At 43.8% G+C, this 27,615-nt stretch overlaps 3 protein-coding genes across 3 annotated transcripts; 1 reads left to right on the top strand and 2 right to left on the bottom strand.

Annotated features, from left to right (window-relative positions):
• Positions 1–5,047: 5,047 nt before the first annotated feature.
• On the bottom strand, positions 5,048–11,772 carry sbk3 (SH3 domain binding kinase family, member 3). The gene is made up of 4 exons (XM_015950141.3): positions 11,510–11,772; positions 8,444–8,591; positions 7,766–7,968; positions 5,048–6,643 (listed from the first exon to the last, which is right to left on the bottom strand). The coding sequence occupies exons 1-4, from the start codon at positions 11,513–11,515 to the stop codon at positions 5,861–5,863; spliced, it is 1,140 nt and encodes a 379-aa protein (XP_015805627.1). The 5' UTR covers positions 11,516–11,772; the 3' UTR covers positions 5,048–5,860.
• A 9,433-nt stretch (positions 11,773–21,205) lies between these two features.
• LOC107379409 (ferritin, middle subunit) lies at positions 21,206–22,802 on the bottom strand. Its single transcript, XM_015950140.3, has 4 exons — positions 22,411–22,802; positions 21,855–22,001; positions 21,634–21,759; positions 21,206–21,546 (listed from the first exon to the last, which is right to left on the bottom strand). Exons 1-4 carry the CDS (start codon positions 22,510–22,512, stop codon positions 21,397–21,399), a joined length of 525 nt encoding a protein of 174 aa, XP_015805626.3. The 5' UTR covers positions 22,513–22,802; the 3' UTR covers positions 21,206–21,396.
• A 2,674-nt stretch (positions 22,803–25,476) lies between these two features.
• On the top strand, positions 25,477–26,743 carry LOC107379408 (ferritin, middle subunit). The gene is made up of 4 exons (XM_015950139.3): positions 25,477–25,675; positions 25,946–26,092; positions 26,188–26,313; positions 26,402–26,743. The coding sequence occupies exons 1-4, from the start codon at positions 25,574–25,576 to the stop codon at positions 26,549–26,551; spliced, it is 525 nt and encodes a 174-aa protein (XP_015805625.1). The 5' UTR covers positions 25,477–25,573; the 3' UTR covers positions 26,552–26,743.
• Positions 26,744–27,615: the final 872 nt, after the last annotated feature.

Below are 27,615 nucleotides of genomic sequence, written 5' to 3'. Positions count from 1 at the left end.
ACACACATGAAAACAACACTACTGGCTGTCCTGGTGGAGCTGCTGGGCTCAAGAGGGGACATACTCATCATCCTCTTGACATTTTGGGGTTACGTGGTGGGCTCCAGGGAGAGCCAGGCCAGCGGGGTGTCTCTAACAAGGTCGAGCGGGCGAGGCCGATGACAGCTTGACAGATGAGGGCACAGTAAGCAAAAGGAGATAAGGAAAGGACCCAAGCGATCATGTGATCGATCCTTTGGAAACATCCACGTGAGGAGAAAAACGAGGTGGAGGTGAAGTTAGAGAAGAGAGACAGGTGGGGGATGGCAGGTGGTGCGCTAGCTAGGAAGCTAAAGCGGTTAAAAGAAGCATGCCAGATTGTAAACAGATGATAATCTCTTGACTTGTTTATTAGGTTGATGGCATTGCAGGATACATGCCAGATCTATATACACCAGTCTTTATTTCACCCCAACGCCTCTCCCTCCTCCAGTCCACTTCTGTTCGCTCACCTCTGACTTTTACGATACAGAAACACTGTTCTGTGACGATCTGTGTCTTTAGTTCTCAGGATCAAATGTTTTAGCTGCGTACAGGGGATGCGTTTCACTCATTTGACGCCACAAATTCTTATTTTTGCTCTACTCTGAGCCATCCATCTGGCTCTGATATCTGGCTCGCTTTTGGGATGTCGTTCACACGACAGGTGACTTCGTCATTCGATATCTGGCCCCGCACAATTCGACACCGTCTGTATTTCTCTGCGTTGACAGCCTTTAGAGATCAGGAGCCTTTGAAAACAATAAATTTTGCGTTTGTCGGTATAATTTTACATCAGAAGTTGCTTTAAAGTTGGCAGCGCAGTGCAAGTGTGAACTTTTGCACTAAAGCATGAGCATGAACTCCGTCTCGCTGATATTATACGTGTGAATGCAATACACTTGGGTGCCCAGGTTGGATACGATGTCAGTTATATTCACTTGGAAGCGCACACACACGGGTAAAATGAGCTTCACTGGCTAAACACTGGATTTCAGCCGGTGCCAGCAGCACACACGTGTAGTCCTTCCCCCTGTTTTCATCCTCTCGGCTAGCTGTCCATCTGAAGTTCCAGTAGATTTGCACCTCGATCAGCATCTTCAGGGCCGGCTCTCCACTGTCGCTGTGGTCTAGCTTAGACATGTGTTTTCATCCATCAGTCTGTGGTTCTCATGTAATATTCTACCTGAGTATCACATGTTCCTAGTTCCTGTTTATGCTAGAAAAAAAGGCCAATTTGTTCCTCTGGTTGCTAAAAGACTTAAAATTTTAATTCTTGACCTAAATTACTGGATAAAAATTATATTTAGTCAAAACTTGTATTCATTTTCTCTTCAAGTTTTTTGAGTCCTTTTGGGAAATGCGTATTCACTGCATTTGACCCATTGTAACATTAGTAAAGCTTGGTTTATGCTTGATGCATTCACTTTCCGCTTGGTGATGCGGCTCGCGGATGGAACGCGCTTCACAACTCGCAGCGTTATATGGTTCATGCGGCTTGTCTCTGCTGTGAGCCAATATTCTCCCAAACTGTAGGGGGCAGCATGGAGCTCTACGGCATGCATCCAACACTACACCATAGTAGAAGTAAAAACCGTTGTTTACAACATGGCATTTCAGCAGTTTTTAACAGCGTCCTCGTCTTTTCCGACAGTGCGAGCTATTTCTCTCCAAGAATTATTAACAACATGTTGATCACGGTGATCTTTGAGAGCTGAATCATACAAATGTCTGTGTTTACGAACCTCTGCCATACTAGTTCTTGCCGGTCCGCCATGTTTTTCTGCGTCCGACCGTCCACGTGGTTAAGGTTGGTTTATGCTTGACACGTCTGCGAGGTTCGCACGGCTCCGCGTGGCGAAATTGTGTCATTTTAACAACCACACCCCTCCACCGCGTCTCCGCACGGCCCAAAATTTCCGCAACGCATACATTTCTAATGGCTATGGCTGAATGGGGAGGTCAAAGGCCATAGGATCGATATCCAGTCCCAGCAGACCACGTGCCGTAACATCCCTAGGTAAGATGCTGAACCCAAGACCCAAAGTCCCCCACCCCCACCCCCCACCCCCAGGCGTGATGCAAATTACTGCCCACAGCTCCTTAAAGGTTGGTTCATGCTTGACGCGTCCACGAGGTCCGCACGGCTCCGCGCGGAAAAGTTGCGTCATTTTAACAACCACGCCCCTCCACAGCGCCTCCGCACGGCCCAAAATTTCCGCACTGCGCACCTAGGAAATTTTCTAACCACACGGACGGTCAGACGAGGAAAAACATGGCGGACCGGCAAGAACTAGTATGGCAGAGGTTCGTAAATACAGACATTTGTATGATTCAGCTCTCAAAGATCACCGTGATCAACATGTTGTTAATACTTCTTGGAGAGAAATAGCTCGCACTGTCGGAAAAGACGAGGACGCTGTTAAAAATGCTGGAATGACATGTTGTAAACAACAGTAATTTTTACTTCTACTATGGTGTAGTGTTGGATGCATGCCGTAGAGCTCCATGCTGCCCCCTACAGTTTGGGAGAATATTGGCTCACCGCAGAGACAAGCCGCATGAACCATAAACGCTGCAAGTTGTGAAGCGCGTTCCATCCGCGAGCCGCATCACCGCGCGGAAAGTGAATGTGTGTGTGTGTGTGTGTGTGTGTGGGGGGGGGGGGGGGGGGGGGCACTTTGGGTCTTGGGTTCAGCATCATACCTAGGGATGTTACGGCACGTGGTCTGCTGGGACTGATATCGGTCCTATGGCCTTTGACCCCCCCATTCAGCCATAGCCATTAGAAATGTATCACGCAACTACTCCTGCATTAGCTTCTGATAGAAAATAGACGGTGAAACTCTAGGATTTGAAAAGTCTGACAGATCTACGCCACACTGTCACTGGACTCACCCATCTTGCTTCATGACAGGGAAGGCTGTTATTGGTTTAGCATTCAAGAAACAGCAGAGAACATCTCGGCTAGTAGAAGCTAACCATTAGCGTTAGCAACTACACCACACAGCAGAAGCTCCTCCAGGCTTGTGTTTTTTGTGGAGATAAAACATCAATGTTGCTAGTCAGTCGTAGAGTCATGTTGCTGTTATCCAATCCGGTGCAAGATGTGCAAATATCGGGAAATAAGACTCCAAAACCTACCGTCCGAACCTCAGCTGTGACGCGACTTACAAGGCATTTATTCCTACTAGAGACCACAGCAAATGTATTGAATAAATGAGTCTTCCACAGCTTTTCTGCTGGTTGAAAGTGGAATTAAATTAGCTGCAGCCTTCTGAAGCTCGCGCTAAAAACAGCTAATGCTAACACAACCCAATTGATATTAAATAAGCCACAAAGTAAAATGAGCCATATTGTCCTATGGTCAATACAAAACATGTTCATAAAGGTCTTTGCATAAAATCCATCTCACATAAATGAGTGACAGCAATTTTAGTTTTTGACAGTTTCAGTACCTTCCAGAATTAGCCGTGTCAGGGCTCTATTACTTTAAGAAAAAAATGCTGGAGCTGGCCACACCCATCCATCTCCCGCTCAGGCTGCTATGAGCTGAGAAGCTCTGATATCTGGGAGGGACTTTGATTAGAGCTGCTGCTCCTCCAGAAACAGCCCTCTTTTGCACGCAACAGATGGTTATATGCTAATTTCTCCACTTGTGATGTCATAAATGAAGACTTTTTAAAACACCTTCTTTAAGACACATAATTACTAAAACCAAACACTGACAGAAAACGTGTTTTTGTCACATCTGGTTTATAGAAGAGGTAGAAACCCACATGGCAACAAAAAATGATACAAAAATGTGAGTTTTGTGTATTATTTCCCATTTAAGCCGAGACTTAAAACTGGACACTGACTCTACAAGAGGGGAGCCTGAAAACTGAAAGATCTGCCTCCTGTTCTACTTTTAGAAACTCAAGGAATCAAAACTAGCAGCCTTACAACAATTTTCTGTCGGGAACATCTGGATCTTCGTTAGTAGGTTAAGTTTCGTCCTTTAGAGCTCCGTAGGTTAAAGGTGAATTTTTGATTTTAACTCTGGATCTTTCTAATGCAGTGATGCTAAAATTAAAGAAACATGATCTCTACTCTCAAATCTCAGCAGAACTCTGGCAGCATCAGCTGGAAACCTCTAAGACCACATTTGAACATCCAGACAATACATATATGCAAGTCTAGAATAATAAATAATAAATTGTTTTGTTTTGCATTATTTTAGATCAGGATGAGATTTGAAGGTCCTGGTCCAAGATCTCTGCAAGTCGATGCCATCTAAATGAGGGTCAGAGTCTGAAGGAGATCTGACGGGAAGATGACAGAAAAGACAAGTTATAAAGAGGGGGCGGGGTCAAACAATAATCAGCGCAAAGTGCTGAGATGAAAGCAAAAGCGAGCTGAAGGCATAAACGGACAAGCTGATAAGATTGGCCTGACTTTAGAGGCCTGTGGGTTCCAGATAGTCAGAGGGAGGCAGTGATGTGCACGCTGTGTGAATAGATGGGCCTGGGATCTATTTATAAATCCATCTGGAGAGAGTGACCCTCAGCGGGGAGGTCAGCAGAGGCCCTGCTGGCACGTTCCTGCTGCACATTAGCAGTTGCTACTAACAGGGACACTCTCCAAACACAGACCGGGATTTTGTACACGTCGCAAAGTGCTGAATTTAATTTATCGTCAGAGTTGCGACGAAATGAGAGAATTTTATAGTTTTTATGATGTGACAAGTGCTTTGCATTGGCAGCGGCATCAAAGGATGTCTCTGCACACATTTTGTCGTAGCCAGAACTTGTTGTGACGCTGGCCAAAAGCACAGAAGTCACACTCGTGCATCCGCAGGTGTCAAAGTGTTTCCATCGGCCACCTATCATGGACAACTTTAGGCTTAGATGTTAGTCATGTCTCTTAGCAGGTCAACAGCAGCAGACCTGGAAGAAGAGCCTCCTGGTTATAATGTCAAGAAATACCGTTTGCTCCATTTTTAGATGTGCTTGTCAGTTGTGCAATAAACACAAATCTCTCACTGAAACCCTTTTTGAAATATTTCATTTTATTGAGATGTGTGTAGAAACGTACAGAAATGACAAAATCCAGGTTTTGAGTTCACATTCATTAAACACACGTGAGCTCAGAGTGAAAATAGAAACGTCAAAATAAGCCCAAAAATAATTTCAGACTTTATTTGTAATGAACTAAGTTAAGAAAATAAAAATATGCACCTAGATTGTGTTTTTGTTAGAAACTTATAAGAATAAAGTATTAAACAGCCACTGTGCAACAAGTTTAAACAGAAAATTCTGAAGCAAAAGCAGCAGAAGGCCATTTGTTCACAGTCAGGGGCGGTTCTAGGAGGGGCCCAAGGGTGGCCCCGACAGAAAGCTTGGCCCCCTGTGGGCCTCCTGCTGAGGGCAGAGCCTAAGCAATAATAAGTGAAGCTGTAAAGAGAAGTTTAGACTCATATTTTCATGTTGTCACTGAAAAAAAAAACACTTTTTGCAAATTAGTTAGTTTGAAACTGACTGAAAAGTTGTTGTAACTAAAGGAACTGTAACTGAATAGTCATCATATTACTGTAACTACTCACTGAAATTTGAAAACCTTGAAGGAAATGTTCGTAGTGTTTTCTTACAAATGCTAATGCACACCATACCTCTAAAACCAAGTTTGAGGGTGCGTCACATTGTGTGCACCAGCAAAATGCGCGCGCGCGCACACACACACACACACACACACACACACACACATACACACAAAGTATAAAAGTATTAACATACTGATCTGAGATATTTACAAATGTGAAAAAGCAGCACCTTATATGAACAAAACTGTACGAGACTGAACTTCATCGCTCTCCTCTTCCCTCCCTGAGCAGCTCTTTTTCTACTCCTCCCGTTTCTCTGATTTTCTTAGCCTCCTTCTCTGCCTCCTCTGCTCTCCTCCACTCCTCCTTTGCCGTCTTCATGAGCCACGGCCCTCCCAGGTAGCTCAGGATCTCCTCAGGACTTCCTCTGAGTTGCGGCTCAGGATGGAGCAGCTCCTTTAAGAGAGTCATCACCAGTGGGCTGAGGCCCTCGAACTGTGATGGAGGAGGGTTTTCCTTTTGGTTCTGCTCCATGATGGAGTAATGATCAATGTCCTCCTCATCCCTCCACCTCACACCTCTTGCTTTGTCCTTTTCAGCCTCGATGTCAAACCACTTCTTGTATTTACAGTAGTCAGGATTATCGTGAGTGCTCTCCCCCCAGGGGAAGCAGCCGGTCAGCAGGCAGTAGACCAGCACACCGAGAGCCCAGCTGTCAATGCAGGTCTGAACCGTCACCCAGATGTCCTCCACCTCCTCCTCAATCCCCTCATTAAACCTCCACGCCATCTCCTTCTCAGCCTGTTTAACAGCTTCCACCTCCGGGGTGCAGAAAGGCGACTCGTACCACACAGCTCTAACCGTGGTGCCAACAGCCCGAGCCAGGCCGAAGTCACCCAGTTTCACCCAGCGGCAGGCGCTGTCGCACAGGAAGATGTTCTCGGGTTTGATGTCACGGTGGACGAAGCCCAGAGAGTGGAGGTGTGTGACGGCACCACTCAGCTGGGACATCACCCTTTGGACGCAGTCTTCATCCACCCCAACCTGGAACAACCAGAAGAACCAGCGATTAAAGACCAAGTTCACTCATTTTTTGAATACATCAATGGTCTCTAGTATAAATGAATTCATTGCTAAGTCCATCTCTGAGGAAAAATAGCTCTGGCATTTCTGTTTCAGGAAGTAGACAGGAAATGGAGTCTACTTCCTGAAATTCGGACATTTTGTCTCTGTTTAACGGCAACACGACTCTACCACTAACTCTGTTTGCTCTGCAATGTTGATGTTTTATCCCCACAAAAAACACACGCCTGGAGGAGTTTTGCTGGAGTTGCTAATGCTAACCGTTAGCTTCTACTAACTGAGATGCACTCTACTCTTTCCTGGGAGCTAAACCAACACCACTGTCGTGAGCAAAGATGGGTGAGTCCATGAATGCTAATTTGCAGTGTGACATAGATCCGACAGGCTTTTCTAATCGGAGCGTTTCGCCATCTATTTTCTATCGGCGGCTAATGCAGGGAATAGAGGCAGAAGACTACTTTAACATTTAGCCTGCATGTGAAACTCAGAGTGATTGCTTATATTTCAAAAATAACAAGTAAAAAACAGTTTCCCAGTGAACTTGGCCTTTAAACGGGGTGAATCAGCACCAACTGAGCTCGTTTTAGATTTTCTAAATAAATAAAAAACCTCATAGTTGAAGAAAGTCAATGCTGTAGGTTGGCAGGCAAACTCTAACTGAACAGGACTTTGAATCACTTTTGGCCCATACTCAATCAAACCTGCGTCACCAGCACACTTTGTGGTGCTCATGGAAATCCCTACTTTACTGGATGTTCTCCTCATGCATGGTGCTCTTATTCTTATCAGGCCTCTTTTGTGTTTCTGGCAGAGGCTCAAACACAGAAATAGGTCTGCTGGAGACTTATCAAGCACGTTCTGAAGTTTTTACTGGCAGAAGAGGAGGGTCTGTAAGTCTGGATAAGCTGTGACCACAGAGAAAAGTGCATGAAAAGCCAGCTGAAGCACCACTTTTACCCGTTTCACTGTACTGATTAGGAATTTTTATGAACATTGCTTTATGCAATAAAACTATTTATTAAATATTTTTCCTGCAACTTATTGGGATTTAAATTCTGGACATGAACAGCCCGCTTGACTGACCTCTGACACGATGACGCTGTAGAGATCGCCGTAGAGACACGCCTGCTGGGCAAAAACGTAGTAGGACGGCGTGGAGAAGAAGATGCCGAGAGCCCGTGTCAGAGAAGGATGGGTGCAGTAGGAGAGTGAGAGATTGTATTCGCGCAGGAACGACGTGAGGGACGTGGTCTGTCGTGGGAAGAACTTCAGAGCCATGGGAGTTCCTGATGGAAAAGAGCCAACAGTAATAATGTTGAATCATGCACTATTTAATCAACATTGGGCTGTATTTCTCATCCATCATTTACACCGTTAGCAAATATAATCTCCCTATAGGAACTTTGTCCCACAGTTTAACTGCAGATGCTGCAACTCGACTCCAGAAAACTCAAAGCGTTTTGTCAGAGCAACACACTGTAAACCCGAATAAGTTCCCAGATCTAAAAAATTTTGAGGGAGTCAATTGCCTCAATTTTTTTTAATTTTGATACTGAAAATTTTAAGTTTTCCTGAATTAAATTTCTTAGTAAATTTTACTCATGCATTTGAAGTTTATTAAATTAAAATTGCTCATCCAATCAACTCAAAATATTTTAGTTACCAGAAGCACAAAAAGTTGAACAAACCCACGCAAAATCAGATCTTTAACTCCCCCCCCCCCCCATTCAGCTTCTACATTACAGAAAAAAAAACACTGACCTCTTTTCCTGTGCACAGCCAGCATGACTTTTCCGTAGGATCCCTGTCCCAGAAGCTTTAGCACCTGGAAGTGTTTGGATACCTTCAGACTGGGCAAGGACTGCGCTGACAGGAAGCATAGCTCGTCAAGTTCCTGACCTGCTGCAGCCTGGACACATGCAAAACAGACACACAAATCCAGTCATCGCCGTGATCGGGCTCGGGATTTGGTTCTGTAGCATCAAGAGAAATAAGAGCTTCACCAGGATGTGGTGACAGATAACTACAAAGAATCAAGTGTGCTCCTGCAGCTGCACATGGGCCTGAAACTGGAGGAGACTTGGAGCACATGAAGTCTCGTATACGTTTCGTCAAACGTTCGTGAGTTTTCCTGCTTTAGGGAACTGTATGGAAGGATATCAAAGCTTGTGGGATTTGTTTGATAATGTTATATGTTGTGTTGATTATCTCTAGTTCTAATCTGGTGTGATCTTTACTAATTAGGAATGTTAGATGTCGGCTTTTTTTGCTGATATCCGATATACCGATTTAGTCTAACGCCTAATTTCCGACACTGATATAAACTAATAAATGCAGGGTCAACCCCTCATAAAAAAGACAAACTAAGTTATTTTAGGTAACTAACATCACACGCCTCCTATCATTTAAAACATAAACATTATCTGTGCAAAATAAGACAATTGCTTCAATTTAAAGTAACATTAAATAGTTTAAAATGTAAGCTACGGCGTTAACATTGATCACAGTGATTGTCGAGTTATAAACTTGACCGGTTTCATATTTAACACCACTCTGCACCAATCTGCTGACTAAAAACCACACTTGATAGTTTTATGGAGCAGGTAGGGGTTGTAGGGGGCGCTCCTGCTTAACCTGCTGTATCGCTGTTAGCTGTTATGATAGCAGTTGGCATTTTCAGTTCACCGACTGCCAATAAAAAGCACAAGAAGAAGAAAACTAAGAAGTTTGTTTTTTGTTGGCAGCCTGGAAGTAAAAGTAAAAGAGTAATGACTTTGAAGGTGAAGCAAAGCGCTAAACCCAGAGTGAACACTGGTCAGGCCTACGCTAGCTTGAGGGAGCCAAAGCTGTAAAAGGCTACAAAATCCCAGACTGATGGTGACCTGGCTTTGTTGCTTCATGCTTTGTGGTTTATTTTAGTATTAGTTCGCTCATGTTAGCATTAGCTTGTTGTAAGCGCTAGCTACAGCAGCCTGCAGTAGGGTTGACTACCACAGTTGTAATTCCACTTTCAACCAGTAGGGCAGAGGAGCAGGAAACTGCTCTGTTCATTTAAATTAGGCCAGTTGCACCAAACAAACCATCTCAAAAACTAAACGTCGGCTCTGCCATATTGTGACGTTTGAGTAAGAGAAGAAGCTGAAGAGTTTGATGTGTATGGGATCTAAAAGTTGTGTCATTAAAAGAGTAAAAACCGACAAAGATCATTTCTGATATTACACTTTGATGGAAATAGCGGACAAGCTTGTTACTGATGAATAAATCCCTGACATGTCTCTAAAACAATAAGAACATTTGTCCCAGTCATTTACTCAGTGTTTCCATCATCATCCTCGATTTTGTGACAATTCCCTTTGATGTTGACCACCCCTCGAACACATGCTCCAGTAAATATGACAGGTGTGAACAGCTAAAGCACGCAGCCTAGCACAAAAGATAAAACGATCAGAGGTGGATTACATATTTGTACTTGTGACCTTCCCACATGTTGCATTTCCACAGGAATGTCTGAGTCTTTCATCACCAACACACAAAACGACTCATAATTTCAGAAACTATAGAATAATCGGCTTTATGTGCAGCAAAGGTGAGCTGATATGCACAAGTGTTACTAGAACCAGATTATTCTGGGATTCTTGTGCACAATTTCACCTTTCTAAATAAGAGCATAGAGGAAGTCACAAGCTTGTAAAACACAGCTAGCATAATAACCTAAAATGTGTTTTCAGTCATGCATTTAATATATATGGTGCAGTTCAAGAAATTAAGTGTAGTGCTGTCCTGAAACCTCAGCTGATTGTTATCCACAGCACTGTTAATGTCCTGCAGCTGCCTTTCATTCAACACATAAATGAAATAGAGATATTCTGTTTAGGAAATTGTTTTTAATCAGGTCACAGTTTGGTTAAAGGATTCAGCGCTTCTGTTTGGTGCCGAGTCATCTAAAAGTTGCATCAGGAGCACATAAGCTGACCTGATTAACTGTTATTTTATGGCCTTTGGCATAAAACAGCAAGTGGTACAGGGTTGCATTAGCAGCTCTAATTGAGCTGATATCGTAACAAGTTTGAGGTCTGGTGAAATTATTTGACACATAAAGCTGAAAGTCTTCAACGGCATGTTTCCATTGTGTCTGTGCAATTTAGCAGTCATTGCATGTATGTAAATGAGTAAAAATGTGATTGCACGTGCAAAAGTAAATGCATTTACAGTGAAGAAAAATCCTTATTTGTATTTTTATGTCAAAGATTAAAACTTGTATTCTTTAGTTGTTTTCTTCAGACTTTGTTTCTTAATTCTACAGCTGCTTCTACACCCCTTCTTAATTTAGCAATTAAAAATTTTTAATTATTCAGGCATTAAAAAAAGCTTCAAAACTCTCAGGATGCATCAGTTTTAAATATGAGCTTTAGGTGCTTTGTTTTCAGTTTGGATCTGTGATAACCACCTATGTCAACTTTTTGGCACCAATTGGTTCCAGAAGAGCTAAAAAAAAACTTTCATAGACTAACTACACTCATTTCAATCAGGATCTTCTAGTTTTTCTTATTTAATAATTCAGTTTTTTTTGAGCATCGAATGTTTGTTTTAGACACCTTGCAATTAGTACTTTATTAATTTTCTTAATTTACAGCACACTATGCTGTCCATCACAGCCAGGTAGGAGAACTGGGTCGAGGACGCCATATTCCAAAGAAAACTCAGATATTCACTAAACTGAAGTACTAACCAAGACAAGTTTGCAAAGTCCTTGGAAGTAAAAACGACTCAAGTAAGAGGTGATCTCAAACTGAGCTTGGTGAAATGACAAGAAAAATGTTTACTTACTGTCATTTTTGATTCAGTTGGATGATCTTTGTTCAGTCTGCATTGATTCTTTTCATCATCTAATCAGAACCTCCGAAATTTGGCTGCTGCTGACACCGAGAGTTGAACTTCAAGCTTCTGCTCTGTGGTTCTTGTCCAGCAGCTTTAAAGACGCTCAATGTTTACTGGAAACTCAGATATAGGCTGTGTTCCTCTCCCCAGGAGACACACTTGAGCTCGCTCTTTTCCCACTCTGGTGCCAACACCCTCCCTCCGCCGTCATTCTGGCTAACATGCATGAACCAGTTACGAGGTATTCCAACCCTCTCCCCCACCTTCCCTGTGTGCCCCTCTCCCTCTGCTAATGTACAACCCTGTTACTATTTCACAGCACATGAAGTCTTCATTCCTTTTCCTCAGGTGTCACTTTTAAGTAAACACCTCTTTACCCCTCCTTCAGGTTTTAGTCTCTGGAATACCCTAGAACAGAATTAAAGTGGCATCATTGATTGAATCATTAGAGGTCATCTTATCAAAAATTTCCAGCATTTCAAATATACTGAACTTTATTGCTGGTTTGATTGCGTTTTGTTTTACACAGGAACTCCTCAGGGATCCTAACAAACTCAGACCTCAAATAACACTGGCTTTAATTAGCGTTAGAATTTTTATTGCATGGTCCCTTCAGCAAAGATAAGCCAAGCCAGGGAGTCACCTTGTCATTAAGACATTTGACAGAAAAGGTTAGATCAAGGAGTTTTACACAAGTGAGGTTAGAAAGTGGTAGATTTTAGACACCGTCGCCGTCCTCGTCGCCGCCGCCCACGGTCGCCGTCCTCGTCGCCTCCGCCCACGGTCGTCTCGTTGCAGCCGGACTCATCCTCGAAGTGTACACCTTCTGCCAAATACGTGCTCTCGTTTTCATTTCTGAACTTGCAAGTTTTCCAAACAATTGTTCGTTTTCACTTCGTTAGTTTCCAGCTCTGAAAAGGTAAAAAATAATTAGTTTCTTCCTTGTAGTGCCATCGAAAACTAATTTTAGTGCTTCTGAAATCTGCTTACCTTGATCACTCAACATGGACTACATCGACTGGATTTGAGGTGCATTTTTTTAGTGATGCAATAGGAGACATGCCTGTATAAGATAATAGCATTTAGCAATGGGCAATCAGGCAGTTCAATTTCTAAACCGTTCCAACCACTGAAGTCACTTACCCGCACTCTCCAGCATCACTCCAACTTTTTGACTTTTAGCATTTTGCAAAGAGAAGCCTGTAAACAGAACAGAAAATTTCTAAAATAAACCCAGTACAATTTGTGGATCACAACTCAACAACAGTTTCTTTTTGCACTAAATTAAATTAACCCTTTAAAAGTAAAACAAACCTGTAGCAAGACAAGCTACCAGCACGCAGCACAGTAAAACCCAACTAAAGGCTGATTCATGCTTCTCCGTCAGCTCCAACAGGGACAGACACGCACGGATTATCGGAAGCGTTTTGCTCTCATACTTCTCCGTCTCCTGGGGAGTGTTGCAAAGCAATTCCCCGCCAGGACAATAGAGGGCGTAGCGCTGTTCTGTGGTATCCTGTCAAGTATCGGTCCAAGATAGTGTGTTTATATTGTTTTTTTGCATATAAGAGACTTTTTAACACAGACAAATTTGTCTCATTCTCCTCCACCTCTTCTTGTTCTCACCACCTCTAAACCCATGTTTCCTGTCATTTCCGTCCACAAATAAAACGCTTGCCGCGTATCTTTTCACTCCTCCAGTCACGGGGGAATTAAACGTTCATATTTTAGAGTTTTGTCGCGAGGTATTCTTCAAGCTTCTCCGTGTCTGCCGCTAGTTATCCTTGGCTCTCTTTGTTTTTGAGGGCGCAATGGAGGTGGTGTAGACAACAGAGGCATCCTGACCAATCACAAGCTTGCATTCTCCGTCTCAACAGACGGATGTTTAAAAAAGTGGGCTCGACTCTGTACGTACTTGCGTGCCTGCCGGGGCCCTACGTGAGGACGGATAATGGCGTTGCGTGTCTCTGCACTGATGCAGACGGAGAAGCATGAATCAGCCTTAACTTCCATTGTTGCTGTCACCCAGGGAAAGCGAAACCTGTACAGGTGACACTTAAATGGGCTGCATGGTGGCGCAGTGGTTAGCACTGTTGCCTCGCAGCACGAAGGTTGCAGGTTCGAAACTCGGCTGCGGCCTTTCTGCGTGGAGTTGCTTGTTCTCCCCATGCATGCGTGGGTTTCCTCCGGGTACTCCGGTTCCCCCCACAGATCACAACACGCCCTATAGGTTATAAATTGTAAGTTGCTTTGGATAAAAGCGTCTGCTAAATAAATAAACATAAACATAAATGAGTCATTTCAGCAGGTTTCACAGCTGTTCGTCATCAAGCCTAATCAGAACCTCCTTCAGGAGACTTCATGCTCCATGGCATTCATGTGGAAATGGTCATCGATCCAGCTGAATCCAACATTTGTTGATTAATGCACCAGTTAATCATTTAAACCCCATTCACCATGAATCAGTCTTTCTCACAGACAGATTATCAATGAACCCAATCAGAGCTTTCACACCAGTTCCAGTGCGTTGTGAAACCAGATGCGGAGCTCTAGAAAATTTCTACGTGGAGTCTATTTTTTCTGGACACTGATTGACATGAAGTTAAACGATTACAGGCAGACAGGAAGTGAGACGTGGTTCAGTTATTAATGAACACAGTATCAGTTCACAGTGTATGATAGTTCACATTATTTTCACAAGTATATCTTTAAATGTAGTTTGTTGAATTTATAATCGTTTTACGCTCCTGCGAGAGCAAATTTCTGGAGATGTTCACCACATGAACCGCAGTTGGTGGGAATGGCGGTCCATCCCGAAGCTGTACGGACATCGGACCGCATCCGTTTCGTACTCAGTGTGAACAAGGCGTTTCGATCCCAGGATTATTTACTAACACATTCCTGAAGAAATCATTGTCAACATGGGATTATCTAACATTTTGTCCAAACAACAGGAATATTGGGGATCTGATAAACTCTATAGTTCTGCTCCAGTGAAGCCCAGGGGTCTCATTTATCAAGCTTGCTTACGCACAAAACGGGTCGGAAAACTGCGTAAGCAACTTTCCACGCAAACTTTGGAATTTACTAAAGAAAACGTAACGGAAAAATGTGCGCAACTTTAAGTTGACTAAGGACCTGGCTTACGCACATTTTGGACATGGAGAGCACCTGCAGTGCTGCTGCTGAGAAGAATAAAATTATGAAATCCTGCAGCATTATCACTTGTACCGCTTCGTTTTCACACAGAACAAGACCCCACACACGCGCGCGTACACACACACACACATGCGCACGCATGCACACACACACACATGCGCACGCATGCACACACACACACATGCGCACGCACGCACACACACGCACACACACACACACATGCGCACGCACGCACACACACGCACACACACACACACACATGCGCACGCATGCACACACACACACATGCGCACGCACGCACACACACGCACACACACACACACACACACACACACACACACACACACACACACACACACACACAGCCTGAAGCGCAGATTATGGAATGCAGAATATCAGCAGGGGGACAGATTGAGACAGAATGTCATGCGTCTGTAACAGTGAGTGTCCTGTCGCTGTGACCCGATTGATCATGCGCCCTGGCTACTTGTACAGGGGAGATCTCCGTTTGGCTGACTGGTTAGTGCATGGGACTTTCACCTGGGAGTCTGGGGATCAGCTCCTGATTGGACCATTAACTTTTTTCTATCTGCCACAGATCTCTCTGAAGAATTCACAACATTGACGGCTTCAGCAACGCTGTGCCACTCCGTGGATTTTCTCTTATTTGTTTTGCAAAAGCACTTCATTTCACTTCTCCACCTCACCCACAGGTACCTTCATTTCTGCTCCTGTGAAATTGCGCTTCCTTGATCTGCCTTGATCTAAGGTCGCCATGTCAGTGGTGGAACGCTGCAACAGCCGGCTTATGTATATGCATGAGATCCATAAGGCCCTTTGCATTGACCATTTATGGCAGTAAGTGGGCGTGGTGAGGGCGGGATGTGACTAAAAGCAGTTGAGAAACATTCTAGTCTCTGATGTATGAAGCGGAGATTGTGTGCAGCTGTGCGTACTCCATGTTTGATAGATCACAAACCTACTTGGCGTAAGTACATTTTTTTTGCTCAGCTTAAGTACGGTTTTAGTAAGGATTCTACTCAATGTTTGATAAATGAGACCCCTGAGCCTTTTACAGTAACACTAGGGTTTGCTGCTCCTCCCTCCTGGTTGAAACTTACAACTACAACTGTCATAAACACCTCTACAGCAGCTTTCTGCAGCTAATGCTAACAACAAGCTAACACTAATACTTGAATAACACTCTAAGTAAAAAGATCCCCATCACTGGACAAAAATATTATTACTTACAAGTCCAGCAGCAACAAAGCCAGGTCAGTTCATAACTTACTTTTGGTTCCTTAAACTAGCGTAATCTGTGCCGATATTTTCTGTGGTTTTAGCTCTTTTGCTTCTGAAGCTTTACGTGCAGGCTCAAGCGTGATGCCAACAAAACAGAAAATTTATTTTTCTTCTTATTTTTACTGATGATCATCGAACCAAAAAGGCTAACTGCTAGCATAAATGGTAAATGACTTGTGTTTGTATAGCGCCTTCTTAAGGTTCTAAAATCCCCTCAAGGCGCTTCACAGCACAATCAGTCATCCACATAACAATTAGCATAACAGCTAACAGCGCTCCCCTATAGGGTGCCTACCCGCTCCACAAAACTGTTAAGTACGGTTTTTGTCAGCAGAGTGCTGTTCAGGGTGAGGTTGGTATGGTTTACTCACACAATCACTAAAATCCACTTTTAAAGTGTTAAAAACTGCTTTGCTTTGTGTGCCTACATGCAATCTGAATTATCCATCCATCCATTTTCATCCGCTTATCCGGAGTCGGGTCATGGGGGCAGCAGCCTAAGTCGAGAGGCCCAGACTTCCCTCTCCCCAGTCACTTTTTCCAGCTCTTCCAGGGGAATCCCAAGGCGTTCCCTGGCCAGGTGAGAGACATAGTCCCTCCAACGTGTCCTGGGTCTCCCTTTAGGCCTCCTCCCGGTTGGACGTGCCTGGAAAACCTCACCAGGGAAGCTTCCATCCTGACCAGATGCCAACTGGCTCCTCTCGACATGGAGGAGCAGCAGATCTACTCCGAGCCCCTCCCAGATGACCGAGCTTCTCACCTTATCTCTGAGAGAGAGCACAGCCACCCTGCGGAGAAAACTCATTTCAGCCGCTTGTATCCGTGATCTCGTTCTTTCGGTCATTACCCAAAGCTCGTGACCATAGGTGAGGGAACGGTAACTCAAGAGCATTGCCTTTCGGCACCAATCTGCCTGTCGATCTCACGCTCCCTCTTTCCCTCACTCGTGAACAAGACCCTGAGAAACTTAAACTCCTCCACTTGCGGCAGGACCGCGTCCTCATAATCTGAATTATTTACACATCATTTCCACCAGCTGTCTCTCATTTAATAGTGAATTTCCTCCAGCAGAATCACTTATATCACAGGGCTTTTTTAAATAGTCGAGCTTTTCATGTATTTTGTGTTCCTTCGTTTTTCCTCACTCCCTCTTTTAACAGTCCCCTTTTTAAAATTTTTGTGAATGTTTTATTTTAAATCACCACAAAATAACACAGCTAACAGCTGAAACCATGACACCTGCTTTGTACTGTACTCTGTTTCCCGTTTCGCACCAGCAGGAGGTCAGGCCTCTGCTTTAGCTACCAGAGTTCTCACACCCTCCTACTCTTTCCGTTCACGTCCACAGAGTTCATGTAGTACGCACATACTGGAGGATTATTGCAACTGTGCATTATGTAACACAAACACATGGCTGCTATCACAGCTTGTTGTCTCTGCTCAGGTTTCTATAGCAGCGCTGCTGTGTCCACCACCGATATGCTCGTTAATGCTCACACCACAGGGGGCTTAAGGCCTCTGTTGTGACAACCAGCTTCTCTAACTAAATCACAGCTTTCAGTATCTCAGTGAGCCAGAGAGCTGCTGCCATTCACGAGTACTGACTGAAACTATATAGAGCCTGTGCTGATGAGTGATCGGGCTCAAAGGAGTTTTCACACGAGACGACCTTCTCTGAAAAGTCACTGAGGAATTATTTAATGTAGAATATTTGTTGCTCTTTCCACACGCCAGAGGCGTGTTGTTGCATCCCTCGTGGGGCCTATTTACGAGTGATTTTGAATTCTACCATAGAAAAAAACAAATGCTTCTTAGGAATTACTTACTGTGATGACATTAGCATGATTTCTATCGGTAAGTGACTCATTTATGTAATAAAGGGTATACAATATGGCTACTTTTCTGCAAGGCTGTATTGTGGACCAGCTCTGTATCATTAGGGGGTCCTGGGGTGTGTGTGGGACTTCACCCAATCAATCTACATGTGTTTTGTAATTTACCTAAGTCCTCTGGGGTCCATGTTGGGGGTACTCCAGGGGTATGGGGTACCAGGCCCTCTTATACGGGCTCTGTATGACCGATGTCAAAGCTTGGTCCGCGTCGCCGTCAATCGGGCTCGTTTGCGAGAGCTGGACTCCACCAAGGCTGGCGTTTGTCAGCAATTCTGTTGTTTTGGTTCAAGGATCAGGTCTCTGCTTTTTGCATGTGATGTGGTCCTGTTGGCTTCATCAGAACGTGATCTCCAGCTTCCGCTGGAGTGGTTTGCAGCTGATTGTCAAGCGCCCAGGATGGAAATAACCACCTCTACATCAAAGACCATGATCCTGAGTAGGAAAAGGGTAAAATGCCTTCTCTGGGTCAGGGATGAGTTCCTGCCTCAAGTGAAGAAGTTTAAGTATCTCAGGTTAACCAAGACAGAGCAAGAGATCAACATGCAGATTGGTGCTGCATCTACAGTGACGTGGGTGTTGTACTGGTCTGTCCTGGTGAATACAGAGTTGACCTGGAAGGCTACACTCTCAATTTACTGGTCGATCTATGTTCCAACCCTCATCTATGGCCACGAGCTTTGGCAGTGACCCAAAGAATGATACAATTAACCAAAACTTGTTTTCTCCACAGGATGCCTGGGCTTTCTCTTAGAGATACGGTGAGAAGCTTGGTCATCCAGAAGGGGCTCAGAGCTGCTCCTCCACATTGAGAGAAGAAGAAGAAGAAGAAGAAGAAGAAGAAGAAGAAGAAGAAGAAGAAGAAGAAGAAGAAGAAGAAGAAGAAAAATAACAAGGCTCTTCACAAAAACACAAAAAAATATGTAAAAAAAAAAGAATTTAGAAAATGGTTAAAAAATATTTTAAATGAGCAAAAAACAGACAGTTGTGATTTAAAAATGTAAAGAAAGAGAGAGTGAACAGGAAAGACGGAAATCAGTGGATCCTGAGGAAGGTGGAATAGGTGGGGAGAGCAGAATAAAGAGAGTGGTGAAGAAGGTCATACAAAAGCCAGCTTGAACAAGTGAGTCTTCAGCTGCTTTTTAAAGGAGACCACTGAGTCCACTGATCTCAGGCTCAGGGGGAGAGAGTTCCAGAGTCTGGGGGCCACAGCAGCAAATGATCTGTCACCGTTGGTCTTTAGCCTGGTGCTGCACAACCAGTAGGCTTTGATCACTGGACCTCAGGGACCTGCTGGGGGTGTAGGGAATAAGATGTAAGATGGTGCTTGTCCATGTAAGGCCCTATAGACCAGAACCAGGATCTTGAAATGAACCCTGAAGTTGACTGGCAGCCAGTGAAGCTGGAGGAGAAGCGGGGTGATGTGGGTGTGTTTGGAGGACTTGGTCAGAAGCCGAGCACAGGCGTTCTGAACCACCTGTAGACGGTTCAGGGAGGTTCTGCTCAGACACGTGAAAAGAGAGTTACAGTAGTCTAAGCGTGAGGAGATGAAGGTGTGGAGAAATGTCTCAAGTTCAGAGCGGGACAGAATGGGACTCAGCTTAGCAATGTTCCTGAGATGGAAGAAGGAAGAGCGAACAGGAGAACTGACATGAGAATCCAGGGTGAGAGCTGGATCAAAGGTCACACCAAGATTCCTTACAGAAGGTTTGGTGTGGGAAGCAAGCTGACCAAGAGAGTCTCTGACTTTGGGAACCAGCTTGTCTGGGGCACAGATGAGGATCTCAGTCTTATCTTCATTCATTTGTAGAAAGCTCCCAGCCATCCAGGTTTCAATAGAGTCTAAGCAGGTGTGTAGCAGCTGCAGCTTAGACATCTCATGGGGCTTAAAGGAGATGTACAGTTGGATGTCATCTGCATAAAGATGGTAGGAGATTCCTTTGAAGGAGCTCAGGATGTGCTGAAGAGGAAGCAGATAGAGGAGGAAGAGCAGAGGCCCCAGCACAGAACCTTGTGGGACACCATGGGTAAGAGAGGTGGTGGAGGACCTAAACTTGGAGACGGCCACAGAAAAGGAATGCTCAGAAAGATAAGAGGATAACCACTCCAGTGCAGTTCCTGATAGGCCTACCCAGTCTCTCAGTCTCTCCAGTAGCAGGTGATGGTCAACAGTGTCAAAGGCTGCAGTCAGGTCCAGCAGGACCAGAACAGAACAGTCTCCTGCATCACTGTGAGTCAGAAGGTCATTAGAGACCCTAAAAAGAGCTGTTTCAGTAGAATGAGCTCTACGAAAACCTGACTGGAAGCTATCATAGATGTTATATTCATTAAGAGCAGCTGTGAGCTGTTTAGCCACAACCTTTTCCAAGAGGAGCCAGTTGAGGTGGCTCGGGCATCTGGCTAGGATGCCTCCTGGACGCCTCCCTGGTGGGCGTGTCCAACCAGGAGGAGACTGCCTCAAGAAGGACTCGGGGCATGATGAAGAGACTATGTTTCTCGTCTGGCCTGGAAACTCCTTGGGATTCTCCCAGAGGCGCTGGCACAAATGGCTGAGGAGAGGGAAGTCTGAGCCTCTCTTCTTAGTAGACAATGGACGGACGGACGGACGGACAGACAGACAGATAGATGTGTCATGGTCTGCGTCTCCCCTCATGTGTCTCCTTGTGTTCTCCATCCCTCTCTAGGTTCTCCTTTTGTGTCTCCTAGCACCCTCATGTGTCTTTTGTCTGTGTCTCATTTATGTGTCTCCTGTTTGCAGTCATCCAGATCATTCCTCCCAGGTTCTGTGTCCTTGTAGCTCCAGCCCATTTCTGTCCCCAGCTCCCTCCTGGTTTTTCTTCATGTCTCTTAGTCTCCCCACCTTAGTTTCTATAGGACTTTTATTTCAGTTGTGTGTGTGTGTGTGTGTGTGTGTGTGTGTGTGTGTGTGTTTGTGTGTGTGTGTGTCCTTCCCCAGCTCGGTGTGTGTGTGTGTGTGTGTGTGTGTGTGTGTGTGTGTGTGTGTGTCTGTAAATGATTGTTGTAATGTTTTGATTTTTGCTCTGCTGTCTTGCTCTTAATTTGTGTTATTTTTGTTGTAAAGGAGGACCCACTCGAAAAAGAGATGTTTCATCTCAAGTGGTTATTCCTCCGTATAAAATTAGGTTTTAAAAAAAAATTAATAAATCTGAAGAAAAACCTCTGAAGATGCCTACAGGTTACGGGCGATAATGTGAACTAGATGCGAGTTGTCCTCACGTCGTTAAGAGGACTAGCTGGACTTGTATTATTCACGAGTCACAACGAAAAACAAAAGTTCAGCTGAAAACATTTATTCAGATCAGAACAGGAAGTAGAAACAGGCCCACAAGTTAATAATCCATTCTCAACACCATCTTCAGACAGCTGAGAGGTTCAGTGATGTTTGAAAGGTTTAGTTTGATCAACAGATGAAGCGGAAGCTTGTTTAACATAAAACCTGTTGGTTATTTTCACTTCTAGGCCTTTTTAGCTCTCCAGGGTGTGCTTGTCAAACAGGTACTCGGCCATCTTGTTGGTGTTGGCATCCATCTTGGTCAGATTGGTGATGTGATCGCCAAGCTTCTTGATGGCTTCCACCTGCTTGTTCAGGTAGTGGCTCTCCAGGAAGTCACACAGCTGGAAATCAAATGGAATTCTCTTTAAAAATCCAGAAACTGTGGTAAAACGTCAAATTCTAGATTAAACACTTCAGGTCAAACTTACATGAGGGTCTTTGTGATCAGAGGCCTGCTTGTGCAGATCCAGAAGAGCCTGGTTGACGTTCTTCTCCAGCTGCAAAGCACACTGCATGGCCTCCAGGCCAGTTCCCCACTCATCACGCTCTGGTTTCTGCAACAACAACAACGGATGATTATGTATAAGCCATCATGCAAGAACAGGAGTTTAACATCAGAAAGTAGCAGACTGGGTGTGTTTGGGCTCACCTTTACATCCTGGAGGAAGACACGTCCTCCCCGCTTGTTCTGAAAGGACAGCAGCTTCTCAGCATTCTCCCTCTCCTCGCTGCTGTTCTCCTTGAAGAAATGAGCAAACCCTGGAAGGGCCACATCATCACGGGAGAAGTAGAAGGCCTGTTGGGGGAGGTTGGACCGCAGAAAAGCTCTTATGAGGACAATTTACCATCTCTGTCAGGAATAAACTGCAGTAGTGATAGCTGAGCAGACTCCTCTGCTGCCACCTACAGGAACGTTGCAGCAGCTGCAGGCATGAAATCTGGTCCGCAAACATTCAGTTTGCAAGACAAAGATTTATCTGTGACCTTGTTACGTTCACTTGGTCACCAAGTGCTGAGCATTGATTCTTTAGTGCTGAAGAGACAAATGTTCCTGTGATGTCACAGTAGGAAGAGATCCTTATCCAGGTTGAGTTATTTACATGTCAGTAACTAAAACAGGTTAACATTGTCATACCTAATTCTGATTTCTGAGCAACCAAAACAGCTCCAGTAAGTCGTAACAACGCGTAGATGTAGTTTCTTACCATGGAGGTGTAGGTGTAGGAGGCAAACAGCTCCAGGTTGGCCATCTTGTTGATGGCGGCCTCACAGTCGCGGTGGTAGTTCTGACGCACCTGAGACTCCATTTCTGCTGCTGGTTTTGAGGCTGAAGGTCGGCTGAAGACAACGACGTTCCGTTCAAACACTGTTGAAGCAAGAACTCCTTGAGGCTTTGTTCACCGGTGTGAGATGGTCGCCAAGAGCTTCCTGTATTTATGCACCGCAGCAGGTATCCTGACAGGTGCAACGTTTGCAACATTTCAGCCAATCAGCAAGAGAGGAACTCATCAGAGAGTAAAATCTGTAACAAAAGCTGATGACGTCATTAAATTTACATGACCCTCCTCACCTCAGTTCTTGGAAATGAGAGTTTTTCTGGGCTGTAATCTGACCTGCTGACAGTCAGGATGACAATAGATTTGTAGCGTCTCACAAAGCGAAAAACTCAAATATGTTGAATGAAATTTAATTTCAAGCCTAAATATGAGGGTGTTTCTGACCTGACGTGTAAATGCCTTAAGTGATGCTGCTAATTGTGTAGAAAAATAAAACATTTACGACATGAGTGTTTTCTTTAAGTTACCCTGCACCATTTCTCCTAGAGTGCTCATGTAGCTGGTGTCTCACCAAAATAACACTAAAAGCTTCTTTATCTGAACCAACAGAGAAACATGGATGTGGGCAAAATTGTTAGTGCCCTTCACTCACTGGAAAAAAAGAAACCTGCAATGGTCACAAAATTAACAAAAATTTAAAATATTTTTAATAATACATACAAAATATATTTAACCAATGAAAGATAGATATTGCTTTTCAATAAAAAAAACACTCAAGGCCTGGACAGAAATGATGGTACCCCAGACACCCTTTCATCACTGGCAACGAGCGAAAAGGGTAAATGAGTAAAACCACGTTTATGAATGGCGAAAGTTTTGTAACTGCTTGTTACAAGTCAGTAAATGTGTTTTGTCCTCACAGGCTCCTGTAGAAAGAAACAATATATCTAATTCACCCAGAGACTTAGACCCGCACCCATGTACATTTATCGTTATATGCTACGAAGCCACCAATATTTTCAACAACTGGGCATCATTTGGTTCACCTTCAACCACATTTTGATGGATATTTTCAGAGATTAATGAGATTAATGGTAAAAACGACACATTGTCACTTTGGTCACTCACATCCATTCATGACAATTTAGATTAGTTTTTTAAGACAATGATGCTAGAAGCTTCAGCAATTGTTTTTCACTTTCATTTATTCATTTTGATTTCCGGAAATCATCTCAAGACGTGACACACAGTGGGGTCATGACCCCAACTTTGGGAAATGCTGTGATAAAGCCAGTATAATAAATAAATTCCAGAATTAAAGCTTCATTTATTTGCTCAAACAAGCAGAAAGTGCAACTGAATCTGATTCCAAACAAAGTGCTGCTGCATTTAGCAGAACAAACCCAGAACGAAGAATGATTCATGGTTTTTGTCCATGTCGGGCCACTTTTGTGCTAAAATATCAAATATGCTCAAGTTATCATCGAGTCAACAGATGCAAGTCGATTCAAGTCGCAAGTCATTGACGTTCAAGTCCGAGTCAAGTCGTAAGTCTTTATAGATTTTATCAAGTCAAGTCAGCAGTCATTAAAATAACGACTCGAGTCTGACTCGAGTCCAAGTCATGTGACTCGAGTCCCCACCTCTGGTTTTTGATGTTGATATTTTGTGTGCCCAAATCTAAAATGTTATAAAAGACTAAAACATGAAAAAGCTGGGTCAGATTTAACATCCACAGAGTGATTCAGCACTTATGTTAAGTTTTTGCAGAGTCATGTCACATGGTTCATTACAGAAACAGAACCACCACATGGTGCTGTGTCATTGTTGTGACTCAGCATTCTGCTGCTGTGGCAGCTGACCATAAATGAAGTCAGACGTCATCCTGACAGCCCACACGTGCTTCAAATCCAGCTGCTTTCATGCTGATTGTTGACAAAACAGAACTTTGAGGGTAAATCTAATCATTTCAGCTGATGTAGTCGAATATGGCGGCAGATGTTCATGACAACTAAAGACCGAAATGATCCTGTAAAGGTAAAAACAGTTAATTTAGAAGGTGTTTGGTCTCTCAGATGGAGGTTTGGTCTTCTGGAACACACACACACATGCACATGCATGCACACACAAACACACACTTTGATAATTCTGCTGAAACCCCTGATTTGGTTTTAGAATTTCTCCTCTAAAGCCCGTTTCACACCGATAACATCTTCCAGACGGACTTCCATTCACACCGACTGCGGTTTGTCTCCATAGATCTGCTCACACAAGAGCACCAATGATTAGAAATTTGATATAACATGTTTAAGAATATAGGCTAAAATATCATGAACTGAACTGATATCTCCATCGTTAATTAAAAAAAAACTAAAGGTGGCAAAAATAATGCAAAACAGGTTTTATTCTGAAATATACCTGGTGCACCTCAAATAAATACATCTCACTTCCTGTCATGTAATTTCTTTAACTTAATAACGTCTAGAAAAAATCAACTCTATGCAGAAACTTTTTGAAGGTCAATCCAGAGCTGGTGTGAATTAGACTCAATTATATTTGCTCCATGTGAAGCTGTATGGATAGTGTAAGTCTTATTTTGTAGACACCAGCTCCACGAGTGCTCTAGAAGAAAAGTTGCAGGCTAGTTTAAAGAAAACACACATGGTTTCTACACAATTAGCAGCATCATTTAAGTCAGTCAAACATCAGACTTAGGCTACAAATTAAACGTATTTGAGATTTTCCCTTTGTGAGACGCTACAAATCCCTTATCATCCTGACTGTCAGCAGGTCAGATTACAGCCCTGAAAAAGTTTCAACACTAAATCCCAAGAACTGAGGTGAGGAGGGTCATGGAAATTTAATGACTTCATCGGCTTTTGTTACAGCGTTTTCTCACTTGCTGATTGGCTGAAATTTACAGTGATGTTGCACCTGTCAGGATACCTGCTGTGGTGCATAAATACAAGAAGCCCTTCGCTAATATCTCACACCGGGGACCGAAGTCTGAAGGAGTTCTTGCTACAACCGTGAAGGGACATCATTGTTTTGTGTTTTCAGCCGACCTTCAGCCTCAAAACCAGCAGCAGAAATGGAGTCTCAGGTGCGTCAGAACTACCACCGCGACTGTGAGGCCGCCATCAACAAGATGGTCAACCTGGAGCTGTTTGCCTCCTACACCTACACCTCCATGGTAAGAAACTACATCACAGGAACATCTCTTCAGCACTAAAGAATCAATGCTCAGCACTTGGTGACCAAGTGAAAGTAACAAGGTCACAGATGCATTTTTGTCTTGCAAACTGAATGTTTGCAGACCAGATTTCATGCCTGCAGCTGCTGCAACATTCCTGTAGGTGGCAGCAGAGGAGTCTGCTCAGCTATCACTACTGCAGTTTATTCCTGACAGAGATGGTAAATTGTCCTCATAAGAGCTTTTCTGCGGTCCAACCTCCCCCACCAGGCCTTCTACTTCTCCCGTGATGATGTGGCCCTTCCAGGGTTTGCTCATTTCTTCAAGGAGAACAGCAGCGAGGAGAGGGAGCATGCTGAGAAGCTGCTGTCCTTTCAGAACAAGCGGGGAGGACGTGTCTTCCTCCAGGATGTAAAGGTGAGCCCAAACACACCCAGTCTGCTACTTTCTGATGTTAAACTCCTGTTCTTGCATGATGGCTTATACATAATCCTCCATTGTTGTTGTTGCAGAAACCAGAGCGTGATGAGTGGGGAACTGGCCTGGAGGCCATGCAGTGTGCTTTGCAGCTGGAGAAGAACGTCAACCAGGCTCTTCTGGATCTGCACAAGCAGGCCTCTGATCACAAAGACCCTCATGTAAGTTTGACCTGAAGTGTTTAATCTAGAATTTGACGTTTTACCACAGTTTCTGGATTTTTAAAAGAGAATTCCATTTGATTTCCAGCTGTGTGACTTCCTGGAGAGCCACTACCTGAACAAGCAGGTGGAAGCCATCAAGAAGCTTGGCGATCACATCACCAATCTGACCAAGATGGATGCCAACACCAACAAGATGGCCGAGTACCTGTTTGACAAGCACACCCTGGAGAGCTAAAAAAGGCCTAGAAATGAAAATAACCAACAGGTTTTATGTTAAACAAGCTTCCGCTTCATCTGTTGATCAAAGTAAACCTTTCAAACATCACTGAACCTCTCAGCTGTCTGAAGATGGTGTTGAGAATGGATTATTAACTTGTGGGCCTGTTTCTACTTCCTGTTCTGATCTGAATAAATGTTTTCAGCTGAACTTTTGTTTTTCGTTGTGACTCGTGAATAATACAAGTCCAGCTAGTCCTCTTAACGACGTGAGGACAACTCGCATCTAGTTCACATTATCTCCCGTAACCTGTAGGCATCTTCAGAGGTTTTTCTTCAGATTTATTAATTTTTTTTAAACATAATTTTATACGGAGGAATAACCACTTGAGATGAAACATCTCTTTTTCGAGTGGGTCCTCCTTTACAACAAAAAGAACACAAATTAAGAGCAAGACAGCAGAGCAAAAATCTAAACATTACAACAATCATTTACAGACACACACACACACACACACACACACACACACACACCCTCAAAGGCTCACAATACTTCACACCACACCACACTAATTTTCAGACGCATCCCAGAAGCGGCACGCCGCACCGCGCTGCTGAAGATAAGGTCGGGTTCTGTTTCTTGTGTAAAGGATGGGTCATTTACATCTTAATTATGAACCATAAAATGTGAGATTCCATAGAAATATGAAATAGCAGTCTGATGGATCTTTGAATATTTTAACCAGAATATCAGAACTTTTTATTGCAGGGTTTAAGCGACACTTCGTATTAACTCCGAGGAAAGAGAGAGAGTCAGGTTTATAATAGTTACGAACTTTATTTCTACACAATTTAAACAAGACTAACTTTAACACTCTGTGTACTGATGGACTAAGGTGGAGTGAGACGTGATGAACGATGATGGTGTGTGTGTGGAATGTTATTATCAGAATCTTAAGATCCGGAGAAGCATTTAGTTCTGAGTGGGAGTGAATGTTTCACGCTAAACTTTTGTAGGAGATTTATAACACACATGAAACGCCATCTGTCGGTCGTACCCCAGGGGAAGCCTCTGATAGATCC

The sequence above is a fragment of the Nothobranchius furzeri genome, chromosome 5, assembly GCF_043380555.1.
Source record: "Nothobranchius furzeri strain GRZ-AD chromosome 5, NfurGRZ-RIMD1, whole genome shotgun sequence".
NCBI classification, from domain to species: Eukaryota; Metazoa; Chordata; class Actinopteri; order Cyprinodontiformes; family Nothobranchiidae; genus Nothobranchius; species Nothobranchius furzeri.
This window is presented reverse-complemented; position numbering and strand designations above follow the sequence as displayed.

Coding starts and splice junctions, on each gene's coding strand:
- LOC107379408 (XM_015950139.3), top strand. CDS start 25,574: ATGGAGTCTCAGGTGCGTCAGAACTACCACCGCGACTGTGAGGCCGCC. Junction 26,093..26,187: donor TCTTCCTCCAGGATGTAAAG/GTGAGCCCAAAC, acceptor TTGTTGTTGCAG/AAACCAGAGCGTGATGAGTG. Junction 26,314..26,401: donor CTGATCACAAAGACCCTCAT/GTAAGTTTGACC, acceptor TTTGATTTCCAG/CTGTGTGACTTCCTGGAGAG.
- sbk3 (XM_015950141.3), bottom strand. Junction 7,969..8,443: donor GGCTGTGCACAGGAAAAGAG/GTCAGTGTTTTT, acceptor CTTTTCCATCAG/GAACTCCCATGGCTCTGAAG. Junction 6,644..7,765: donor ACAGCGTCATCGTGTCAGAG/GTCAGTCAAGCG, acceptor TGGTTGTTCCAG/GTTGGGGTGGATGAAGACTG.
- LOC107379409 (XM_015950140.3), bottom strand. CDS start 22,512: ATGGAGTCTCAGGTGCGTCAGAACTACCACCGCGACTGTGAGGCCGCC. Junction 22,002..22,410: donor CCTACACCTACACCTCCATG/GTAAGAAACTAC, acceptor CTCCCCCAACAG/GCCTTCTACTTCTCCCGTGA. Junction 21,547..21,633: donor CTGATCACAAAGACCCTCAT/GTAAGTTTGACC, acceptor TTTGATTTCCAG/CTGTGTGACTTCCTGGAGAG.